Below are 12704 nucleotides of genomic sequence, written 5' to 3'. Positions count from 1 at the left end.
GTATTATGGCAGCTTGCTGCTGCCCTAACAGCGGTGTTTAGCGTCAAAGTACCGACACTGCGATTTGCGTGAAGTGCTTAAGAGAACAGAATACAAGGCTTTTTGTGAATAGCAGGGGGAGACTGCGCAAACACGAACAGCACACTGTGCCAGAGCTAGAATGACAGTCGCATTTTTACACTAAACAGCAGCATTCAAGATTTACCATCGTTGGACATAACTCCTCCATACAGAGTGTAATAAATAAATTATATTTTTTCCTGGACTTCCAGGTTAAAACCTACAGTTGTGCTCAAAGGTTTGCATCCTCAGTCAGAAATCGTGACATTCTGGCCTTGATATTGAAACTATGTCTGATAATGCCACAAAACTATCTTTTCTTTAGGGATAGTGATCATATGAAGCCACTTATTATCACATAGTTTTTTGACTCCTTTTTAAATCTTAATGATAACAGAAACCGCCTAAATAGGTCTGATCAAAAGTTTACATACCCTGGAATGTTTTACCTTGGTACAGACACAGAAGGTGACACACACATGTTAAAATGGCCATTAAAGGTTAAATTCCCACATCGGTGGCTTTTTAAATTGCAATTGGTGTCTGTGTATAAATAGTCAATCAAAAAGTTATCTCCCACGTGCATGCACTGAGAAGGCTAGATACTGAGCCACTGATACTGAGCAGAAAATAACTTTTCAAAAGACCTGCGTAACAAGGTAAGGGAACGTTTTGAATAGCAATGCCAACATTTCATGGTTTCTGGCAGGGTATGCAAGCTTTTGCGCACAACTGTATATCTTTATTATTTATTATTATTTCAGGTACTTGTATATCACTGTCAATTTTATGCAGCGCTTTACATATACATTGTACATTCACATCAGTCCCTACCCTCAAGGAGCTTTCAACCTAAGGTCCCTAACACACATTCATAAATATACTAGGGCCAATTTAGACAGGATCTGATTAACCTACGAGCCTGTCTGGGAGTACCTGGAGGCAACTCATGCATGCACAGGGAGAACACGCACACTCCACTTTATCAGTTATTTTGCTATATTTAAAGCACAGCTTCGGGCACTGACCCTGGTATCCCAATCTCTCCCTTGAGAGGATGTGTTCAGTCTACTGCAGGCAGAAGGAAGCACCCCCCTGAGTGCTCAGACACGAACATTGTAGAAAATGGCAAGGTGAGAGGCTGAAGCGGGGTCTGATCTGTGTCAAACAGTTCCACTCACTACAGACTGTCTGCGAGAAAACTACAGGAAGGGGCGGAGACCAGACCAGTCACCCTGCACAAGGAGTGAGCAGCAGTGTCCGGTCTTTATTACAGGAAGCTCCTGTACAGAGAGAGTCTGGCAATGTATTACTACACAGATCTGGAAGAAATACACAGAGCATACCAAGATTCGAGAAAAATACTTGTATTTAAAAAAATAAAATAAAACATGTTTATCCCATTGTTAAGCTTTAATGAATGCACAGCTCTCATTTATAAATGTTTGCCTAGAGGTTCAGGTACTGTATCATTTTCCTGGTGCCAATCCCCCTTTAAAAGCCTTTACAGGCATATCGTGGCAATGAAGTTAATAAACTCTATTTACGAACTCAATTATTTTCATTGCTCTGAGTCAAATCACTAAATTATTCTGGACTTTGAATAGATAACGGTAAACAAATGAAAGTGTTAGCTCTGGGAAAGTAAAAAAGTTTGTGTTTTTCTGCCCCTACTTAAAGGTCTTCTCCTGAATTTATGTAAACTGGTGAAAATCCTGCCTGAGGACAGGTCTCTGCGGCTCCCCTTAATGCATGTATCTAGGGCTCTGCATTAAACAGGCGTTAATGCCTTGCATGGAGCATTCCAGCTCTCGCTCTCTATAGACCCTAATTTTGCTAAAAATGTTCTTTAACTAAATGTAATTGAATTCCATGGGCTGTTGATGACTCCAGTCTGCTCAGAGCTTTTTCAACAAGAGATCAAAGCGGTCTGCGGGAACTTAATCCTGCGTTCAACAAACACAGATATGTCTGGTGTTTAGGCAATGCATTATAACAGGTGCCCGGGCACTCTGAGATCAATTAATGCTTTCGATGTCATCGAGAGCTGCATCAATGGCTCTCTAGTACATTCCAGGGGCCCTAAAGCTAGAGACAAGTGTTTAACGTGTCTTTTCACGGTGGTGCAGGGTATTAAGTGTTTTTTTTTTTTTTTTCCCGCAAATTTCCCCAAGGTACTTCGGCAACAGGACTCAGTGGGATTACCGAGGAGCCTCAAATTTAGAGGACTTACACCAACGATTAAGCGGCATCATGATCAGGCGATTAAAGAGCGAGGTTTTAACCCAGCTTCCACCTAAAATCAGACAGCGTATCCCGTTCGACCTCCCGAAAGACGTAGCAAAGGTGGGTTATAAATGAAATGTGTTGAATCTCAGTAGGAGCCATAAAAATTTGCTTGCTGTGTCATTCAGCTGTGTATGCTGGTAGGTTTTAAAGTAGGGTTTTGGGCACCAAATAAGAATGATGAAAGAAAATCCATCATATACTATTCCCTAACATTTAACGCCTGCCCCAAACTTTACTGTTCCAAACTGTACAACTTAAAGAGTATCTTGAGCTATATAAAGACCTATCAAAGAGGATTTTTTTTTTTTAAAACAAATACTGTAACTGCTGACATCTGATACTTAGCAGTGCCTGTGGTCCAGCACTGTAGTCCCACAGCCAGTGGTTCCCTGAGGTCCATCGCTGTCTTCCCAGAGCCCGGTCGTTCCCTGGGGTCCATCGCAGTCTTCCCAGAGCTGGCCGTTCCCTGGGGTCCATCGCAGTCTTCCCACAGCCAGGCGTTCTCTGGGGTCCATCACTGTCTTCCCAGAGCCAGGTGTTCTCTGGGGTCTATTGCTGTCTTCCCAGAGCCGGTCATTCCCTGGGGTCCATTGCGGTCTTCCCAGAGCCGGTCGTTCCCTGTGGTCCATCGCTGTCTACCCAGAGCCGGTCGTTCCCTGTGGTCCATTGCTGTCTTCCCAGAGCCGGTCGTTCCCTGCGGTCCATCGCTGTCTTCCCAGAGCCGGTCGTTCCCTGCGGTCCATCGCTGTCTTCCCAGAGCCGGTCGTTCCCTACGGTCCATCGCTGTCTTCCCAGAGCCGGTCGTTCCCTGCGGTCCATCGCTGTCTTCCCTGGGCTGGTCGTTCCCTGCGGTCCATTGCTGTCTTCCCACAGCCAGGCGCTCTCTGGGGTCCATCTCTGTCTTCCCGCAGCCAGTAGTTCTTACTGCTGCAGGTTGCCAACACCTTGGATGCTGAAGCCAGCTGTGGCTTTCTGAGGAACCACAACTGGCTTCCCACTGCAAGTGAATGAGCTTATGCAGCCATTTGTGAATGGTCCTGCAGCCTCCTGGGACATATGATGTGTCCCAGGAGGCTGTCGGAGGAAGAAGGGCTTTGGGCAATGGATGTTATCTTAACCTAGGCGAGGATTGTGGAAGTGGGAGCAGGTTGTGATCAAAAATCGCCACACTCTCCCTCACTCAATCGCTAGACTCTGCAATACCTCTCCTTCACCAGCATCTTCTACAGGGCTTCTCCTGGGTGCCTGGCTGCAGTCGTCTTTATAGGCCAGTGTGTTATGAATTCACCACTGCATATGCACAGTCATCCCGGCACACAGGTGCTGTGCCAAAATGCAAACTGATCTGCGCTTACACAGTGCAGATGTGCTGTGAGCAGCAGGTAAGTTTATTTTATTGCAGAAGAGACATTGCATGCATCTTCTGCATTTAAGAGCCTGCCTGAACTTTAATTCCAATAAAAAAAAAAAATATCTTTCTAACCCTTTCTTCAGTTCCTGCAGTACCCCAGGTTATAAATTGCATGTGTTAGTTGGTCCTATTTTCTAGGTCACCTGGCTGGTTAGTGTTTGTGGTCAGTGGTGTACCCCAATCCCCTCCTCACCGCTGTTTTGACCACACTGCTTTATGTTTCAATATTTGTGTTGGTTTTCTGTTCCATTCTTGTTATTAATTTGTAGGCAGGAAGTAACAACTGAATTGCCCACGTAGGGACAACAATAAATAAGAACAGTTTGAGGACACACGATTCAGTTCGCATTGTGCGCTATACAAGTATTTCATTCATTCATTCATTCAAAAGAAAAGCCTTCATGGACACTAACTGTTAAAAACATTTCATTGTGTAAAAACTGTGAGACTTAATGAATCAATATAAGGACTAAACAATGCTAAAAAGATTAGTAGTGAAAGAACAATCAGAAATGGCTAGGAAGAAAGGACGGGGAGAAAGAATGAGGTTTAAGGAGGGCATAATTGAGCCACGGTTCCCAAACTTTGATAAGTTTTGACTCTGAATCATGAAGCATACTGCACATTCTCTTGTTCACCAGTAGCATTAGGTTTATGTGGTTTTTAACTTCTAAAAAGGGGACACAGACTTTTTCCAAGCCCTAGTTATTGTTTTACTGCGAGGAGTAGATAGGTTGCTAGTTTCTGCTGGTAAGAGAAAAGACCCAAGATTGGGCGAAGGGCCATTCTTGCACACTTGGGAATGATTTGAGAAAATAGAGTTTGAAGCAACTTAAAAATCCTAGACCAGAAGGCCCTGATTTTAGGACAAGACCACCATATCTGGATTACGTCTCCATGCAAACCACGACTTGTGAAACATTTGTCAGAATGGTTAGGGTTGGCTTGAGCAATCCAAGCAGGGACCCAATACCACCAGAAGAAGTCTTTATAGGCATTTTCCAAGATGGAGTTGTTGAGCAAACATTTAGCTATGTTTAGCCCAGGATTTGCTTCAGTAGTGAGGGGCTAAAAGTTCTCGATTCCAGCCTACCGCTTACAAAAGTGGAGAACGTGGGACCCCTATTATTCAGAATGGAATACAGTATCGATATAAGCTTAGGTGACCCTGGGGACTTTAGGCAGATATGTTCATACAATGTTTTAGTGTATGGAAAATAAGAAAGTTGTCACGGAGCCGAAATTCAGTGTCATATGGGAAGAAATGGCAGAATTGTAAAGCGTTGTGTGGTCCCCCAAACAAAAGATTTGGGTTAGTGTAAGCTATGAGGAAAAAGTGGCTTTTTGGTAATGGTCAGTAGGGGCAAAAAGGGGACATAGATGTGCACAAATAGTGGATTTTATATTGGTTTTCAAGAGTTGAGATAACAAAACCGTTGTCCACGCAGGGGCCAAGTAACAACAGTAGTATGCCAGAAACAAGCAAGAGAGACCAACAGAGTGGGCTTTACAGGGTGATCCCTGTTGTTCAAAGCAGGGTATTCTCCTACAAAGGTGTCCAGAGAATGCAGGCTCTCAATTTCTAATACCAGCTAGGGATAAAAGGTGAGACAGAAGGTTTATGGGAGGGGAAACGGGAGATCTTAATAGGAAGTGGGGAAAAGAGAGGGGTGGGTGGATGGGGGAAGGAGATGCGATAGGTAGTTCTTCCTCCGGGCTCAGAATTAGGATAAATTTAGCTTTGGAACATGTTACATGTTCCACCTGTTTTTAGGGTGAAACGTGTAACATGTTCTAGCATCTGTGTCCTCTCCCCTCTGATCCCCCCTCCCTGTGACAGCTGGTAGGGGATCTTCTTGCCGCACCCTCTGTCACAATTTGAAAACAGTGTGGCCGTGCGTGGCTCCACCCACACAGCCGCGTCATTCATTCACAATTTCCTGTGAATGAATGCCTGCAAGTATTACCAGCCATTGCGGCTGACAGCTTGTAGTTCTCAAAGAGGACTACAAGGGCACTAGTGTGCATTCTCAAAGTCAATTGATCTTCCTGCTCTCGGATAACTGCCAACTGACCGCTATCCTGAGGGTCTACAGGATCCTGAGGTTGCACCTGTGATCTGCTGATCATGGGTGCAATGCTTTGCAGGCTCCTTATAAAAAAATAATAAATGCACATTTTTTTTTTTACTAGCAAAAAAGTGAATTTATTTATTTCAAAAGGTGAACTTATCCTTTAGCTATGAAGGGGGGTGGGGGTGGGGGGGGGGTTGAGTGTTTACAAATAGATTAGGGTTGGGATTGCATAATGACGACAAGTTTCCCAAACCATAAAATATATGTGAATCCTTATCTTGTATTAAAATAGAAATGCAAGGCAAAAGATTTGTGTGTGTGTGTGGGGCCCTGTGGCAAAGTGGTCTTACAACAGTGTTGGAACGCATATGGCGACGTCACAAATGTGCACTCCAGCGGGTAGTAAAATGTGACCAAACACTGGCAGACAAGAGTCCATGGTACTCGCTGACTGGTTGCCGCTGTGTATAAACACCTATATCCTATAATCAAATTCACGCCTGCTACCCAGAAGTGCAGGATTACGTGCGCGTGTGCGTGCGTGCGCGTGTGTGTGCGCGTGCGTGTATATACGCATTATAAATACCCTTTTCACTTTTTATATAAGTGAGCACATGAACCCTGTTATCAGCTGCATGAGGAGCTTGGGGAGGTGGGGTTGGGTGTTAGGATGCAGAGAGAGCAATACACTGATCTTACTAGTTCAGAGGTGTGTAAGGGGTGAGTAAGCACAAGTCTTGGCTATTGGAGGACAGGCAGGCTGTGTTCCCAGCACAGCCAGAAAACTGAGCACACTGGGGATGTACTTCTATGCCTAGTGACACAAGGTGATCAAAAAGGCGGGTAGCATCACCAGAGATTTCACACAAAGGAAACAATGTAAAGAGAACAGGATATATTTTAATACAAGTACATGGTACAAGAGACACATATCAGGAATATAAAATGTTGGGGTAACATACACTTTAAGATATCTGAGCTAGGAGTTGGTAAGACTTCATTGATGTGCAACTTAACCTCTGCTATATCAGCTCTGGAATTTTCCCTGCTTTGGCTGTCATTTATTTTGCCTTGATAAAAAGAAAGGCGGTGAGCTGCTTCTTGAACGGCTGTAAAACCCGGTACAAGGGGCCACACTGCATTCAAGGAGATGAATATCTAATTAGTTTTGATTGACAGCACAAACTGCTAGGATACAAGCGCTCTCACAGCAGCGGAATTGAAAGAATGCCGAGCTCTGCCTGTGTACTGCGGGGAACTTGTCTGTATACGCTGTCAGTCACACACAAGAATATGGGCGCCCCTTTTCACACCAGCAACTCATAAAAGGATACTGTTCCAAATTCTCCGATTCTCTCTGAATGTAGTGCTGTCAAATGTAAGAACTCAGGCATCTAAACCCGCATCTGCAGGTATCAAACACCAGTCTCGTATGAGCATGCTCTCATTGTCCACACAAGTGTCAGGGAGTTTTTATGTGTGAAAGCACAGAACAGTATCCATTGTATACGTTTCTGGGAGTAAAGGAGTACAAGGTCACAGCAGAAGGGATGGGCGTACTATAGCTCCCCTTGAACAAACACCCATAAATTGGTCTGCTGGCAGGGAAGGGGCTGACAGGCGATAATGGCAGAGAATGAATTTTCTGTAGAATCACACAGCATTTCTTTATGCAACCAAAGTTCTTCCACATTCACTATAACAGCTGGATAAAGTGGAAATAAACTCTGTAAGATACCTCCACCTTCCTGTCATGCGATGGTTAGATCCCTCATTGGCCACTGTCATTTTCTTCCTGAGCTACTTTTGGGTTCCAGGTTTTCAGCCTCTTGATTGGCTGGCGGGGGATGACGTCATTGTGTCTGGAATGCACACTGAGCTCCTCATGAGTAACAGTGCACGTTCAATAGACGACTACAAGCAGGTTTGTGGGGTGTTTTTTTGCCAAAGAGACATATGTCTCTTGTTCAATAAAAACAGTCTGTGTTTTTTTGTTTGTTTTTTATTTATTTAAGGTTAAGTTCCACTTTAAGATTTAATTGCTCTTAAGGCTAATTCATTAATGAGTAAGTTCACCTTTTCAAAGGAATAACTAATGTTTTTGAATAAAAAAAAAAAAGGACGTTTTTATTTATTTTTTTCTCTTGAGCCTGCAAAGCATTGCACCCATGATAAGTGTGGATCGCATGCGTCTCAGCCTCCTGCGAGCCCTGCCTACAGTTTTTGTGCTCACACCTCTGTTCAGGCCATCAGTTTCAGAGCCTGCAGAAAGAGTGAATAAAATACGACCGAGCTGATCAGCACACTTGAGAACTACAAGTCGGCTGCCACGGTGTCAGATGGGACTTGTAGTTTTTCCATTCACAGATCCCTGATTTTAAATGTAACAGCAGCCTCGGGGTAGAGGAAACCCCATCTGCTGTCATAGGAGGGTGTCTGGGATGAAGGGAGGGCTGCTGCATAGCAACATCTTGCATGTTAGACCTCACATAGGGGTGTAACAAGTTACTAAAGGTGAATCTATCCTTTAAAACAGCAGTATGGCCAAAGTTATTTTAGCCATACTTCTCCTATAGATCACAGGAGTTCAGTTGGTTCTGCACCCATTTTTAGCTGCAAGCGTCCTGAAGTCACTGAGCTGGTCCAGGCTCTGAAAAGATCCCAACCATATGTCTGTCCAGAAGGCTGGTTTGGCACCTGGCTCAGTGATCTGCTGGGAGCCTGAGCCAGCTGCTCCCAACCCCTTGACAGCCCAGTTCTCCAGTGAGCGCTGGAGGGGAGAGCAGAGATCCGCTGACTGACAGTCACGGCTCTGATCAGAGTGGAAGGTGAGAACTGAGTGATCAGCGGTTATCACTGCAGAGTCAGCAGGGGACAGATGCATCATTGGATGAATGCTGCATCTACCTAGGTTAGTATAAATGCTTTTAATTTTTTTTTTTAATATCTTGAATTTCTCTTTTAATGTATAACTAAAGGCATTTCTTAGTTTTGGATAGAGTTAGAGGGATTAGAACCCCTGTCTAGTTTTTATTGCCGTCTGTGCCCCCGTTAGGCAGCATCATTTTCCTATTTGTCCTGTTTATCATTATCACAGAAAGTGAAAGAAAATCACAAATGTTGGTTTGTTACCAGAACAGATATACATTCTGATGGGGGACACTAATTCTAGTGACAACCCGGGATTCCCTCACTTTGAAAGGATATCCTCTCACTTCCTGTTTTGACTATGGGACAGGAAGGGAAGGAAAATTCTCCCCAATGGGACGCAGATGGCAAAAAGTAAAAATAAAACCAAAGCTTTGGAACCTCTACTTATTCTGCCAGAAATGGAAAAATTATTTTGCTTTTAGTTCTACTTTACTCTGACATAAATGCTGAACTTATTTGGACTGCTGAATGTCACCAGTCTTGTGACTATCCAATATGCCACAACTTCATTTAATTTAAAGGTTTGGACTGGTGCATTCTAATATAAATCGATTATAGATTTGCTGTTGGGGGACTGCAGCTGTACTCTTGTGGAAAGATCCTTTCTGTGCTGTGCCATGGAGCTTCATTCTGCTTCATTATGTTCTTAGTGTTCATGATCCATAATTTCTGTTGTAAAACAAACAACAAAAAATAACAATGGACAGGACAGATTGATTTAATCGAAGGAATATAACTGGCCATACACCAGATCATTTTTCGCAAGGCCTCAGCAAAGATCCACCAAAAGGTATTTTACAGAATGGTTGAAAGTAGGGGTGCACCGAATGGGTTTTTTGGTGCCGAAACCGATACCGAAAATGAAAAATACACTAGGCCGAAAACCGATACCGAAACGGCACCGATACCGAAAATGACTGTTTTTAAAAAATATTTTCATACAGCAGATGGTCAGAGACTGGGGACATATTACAGGAGATGGTCAGAGACTGCAGGCATGATACAGGAGATGGTCAGAGACTGCAGGCATGATACAGGAGATGGTCAGAGACTGCAGGCATGATACAGGAGATGGTCAGAGACTGCAGGCATGGTACAGGAGATGGTCAGACTGCAGGCATGGTACAGGAGATGGTCAGAGACTGCGGGCATGGTACAGGAGATGGTCAGAGACTGCAGGCATGGTACAGGAGATGGTCAGAGACTGCAGGCATGGTACAGGAGATGGTCAGAGACTGCAGGCATGGTACAGGAGATGGTCAGAGACTGCAGGCATGGTACAGGAGATGGTCAGAGACTGCAGCCATGGTACAGGAGATGGTCAGAGACTGCAGCCATGGTACAGGAGATGGTCAGAGACTGCAGGCATGGTACAGGAGATGGTCAGGGACGTCAGGCATGGTACAGGAGATGGTCAGAGACTGCAGGCATGGTACAGGAGATGGTCAGAGACTGCAGGACATGGTACAGGAGAAGATCAGAGACTGGGGACATGGTACAGGAGCTGGTCAGAGACTGCAGGCATGGTACAGGAGATCAAAGCAGCCTCACCAGTTCCCCTCAGATGCAGCCTGCCTGATAAAAATACATGCACAGTGTTTTCCATGTATTCCAATGGCTTTAGTTCACACCATGCAGTCAGTTTCCGGTGCGGAAACTGACTGCATGGTGTGAACTAGAGCCATTGGAATACATGGAAAACACTACATGCATTTTGTGCAAAAAAAAAAAGCACACGGAACTGCATCTGGTGTGAACTGGCCCCAAGCAAGCTACCTGGTTCTGTTCCAAGAAACTTCTATTGGGAATGCTGATATCGTTACTCTACTAGCAATAACTTAACCCTTCCCCATTCTATCACATGGCGATAAAAACCTAGCTGGGTCAAAATCAAGATTATTTTTTTTTATATGGTCAATAAAGTGAGTACAGCCTTTGTCCTGTAACCTGGTTTATATAGCATGGCTCCATTCACACAAGTGGCCAGAGGTAGATAGTCTCAGAGGCAAACAAATGACTTTTGGATGCAGCAGCACTGTGGGCACAAAAAACTTGATTTAGCTGCAGACAAAACTCTGAAATGCTTGCCCTGGGCACACTCTTGCCCTGGGCACACTCTTGCCCTGGGCACACTCTTGCCCTGGGCACACTCTTTCCCCCTCATGCAGCTTGCCAGTGTCTAAATGCAGCCTCACCCATGCCCGGATCTGTGCGGTGATCTCCGTGTATCAGGGAGCTGTGCATTGAATTGCCTGGAGTAACAATGTCCCGCCTCCTGTAATCACGTCACGCTGATTCAATGTCCCGCCATTGGATCAGTGTACCGTCTGTCACAGGAGGCGGTACATTGTACTGCAGCCGCCCAGACAATTCAATGCACAGCTCCGTGACACACGGAGATCACCGCACTGTCGGGCGGGAGGAAAGGAGGAGGGAGGACAGAGGACTGGGACAAGCCAGGAAAACACCCGTGCAATGGGCGGCACCAGGGGCGGAGCCCCACACAGGCCCCGCCCCCATTTCCGACCCCATTATCGGCAAGATTTTCCTTCGGCAATTTGCCGAAAACACCATTTTCGGTCGATATGTTCGGGCGGCCGGAATTCCGGCATCCCGAGTTTGTATCTTGTATCATTTATAACAAATTTCAGTCCTCCCCCCCTCTCCTCCCCTCCCCCTCCCCTCCCCCCCCCCCCTCTCTCCCTCCCCCCCTCTCTCTCCCCCCTCTCCCCCCGCCTCTCCCCCCCCCCCTCTCCCCCCCCTCTCCCCCCCCCTCCCCCCCCCTCTCCCCCCCCTCTCTCTCCCCCCCTCTCTCTCCCCCTCTCTCTCTCCCCTCTCTCTCTCCCCTCTCTCCCCCCTCTCTCCCCCCCCCCCCTCCCTCTCTCTCCCCCCTCTCTCCCCCCCCCTCCCCCTCTCTCCCCCCCCCCTCTCCCTCTCTCCTCTCTCTCGCCCCCCTCTCCTCCTCTCTCTCCACCCCCTCTCTCTCCACCCCCCTCTCTCTCCACCCCCCCTCTCTCTCTCCACCCCCTCTCTCTCCTCCTCCCCTCTCTCTCCTCCTCCCCTCTCTCTCCTCCTCCCCTCTCTCTCCCCCCCTCCTCTCTCCCACCCCCCCTCTCTCTCCCCCCCCGACCGGCACATATGGCTCTGTCTCCCAGCAGTGTGCTGAGAGGTTTAGCCAGCTGCTGTTCCAGGCATCTGGGGATCCCAACATTAAAATCTGGATTTCTTCAGCGCCTGGACCAGCTGAGGGACATCAGCCGATAGCAGACTTTAGCACCCTGTTGGCTGAATACAGGTCACAGGAGTGCAGAACAAAGTTGCACAACTGTGATGTCCATTTGAAGCAGGGCCAAAAGAGCTTTGGCCTTACTTCTCCTTTAACCACTTGCCAATCGTGCTATAGCTAACTGACAGCTACAGCGCAGCCGGCTAGTTTTGGGAGGCAGTCATATGACAGCCTCCCCTGATCACAGCTCCTGCAGGGCACAGGCAACACGCTCTGTGATCGTAGTGTTGATCCGGACACAGCTGTAAACAGATTAAGGTGAATCAGCATCTCTTTAGCATGTGAGCAGCTGAGTCCATTTTCAGTTGAAAACTGGAAGAAGTTAACTGAAGAAGTCAGTTAACATTACTCCTTCCTCACGCTGACAGTGTGAGGAGAAGAGAGACAAATGGCTTGTGTAAAATGGACATGTAGACTGATAATCAGGGTTCTGATTGTCAGTGCAGTTCCAACTGTGCCCACCAGTGCTGTCAATCTGTGCCCCCTCATCAGTGTCACCTATTAGTGCCGCCTACAAGTGTCCATCGGTGATGGAGAATAATTACCTGTTTGCAAAATGTTCAAACCATGAAAAAAGATTTGTTTTTGTTTTTTTTTCTCCAAAATTTTGGTCTTTTATTTGTTCATTTAGCAAAAAATAAAAAAAACTCCA

At 46.0% G+C, this 12704-nt stretch overlaps 1 protein-coding gene across 1 annotated transcript in view; it reads left to right on the top strand.

The window, feature by feature from the left end:
* The window catches only part of ZRANB3 (zinc finger RANBP2-type containing 3), a gene marked incomplete in the record, with an annotated part of 393324 nt that overhangs the window by 175496 nt on the left and 205124 nt on the right, over positions 1-12704 (top strand). The window contains 1 exon segment of the mRNA XM_077447813.1: positions 2235-2406. Within this exon segment, the coding sequence (XP_077303939.1) occupies positions 2235-2406 (172 nt within the window).

This window comes from Lithobates pipiens, unplaced genomic scaffold (genome assembly GCF_037356315.1).
Source record: "Lithobates pipiens isolate NorthernLeopardFrog02 unplaced genomic scaffold, aLitPip1_a1.2 Scaffold_22, whole genome shotgun sequence".
Taxonomy (NCBI): Eukaryota; Metazoa; Chordata; class Amphibia; order Anura; family Ranidae; genus Lithobates; species Lithobates pipiens.
The sequence above is the reverse complement of the archived record's forward strand: the minus strand, read 5'-3'. Positions and strand labels throughout refer to the sequence as shown.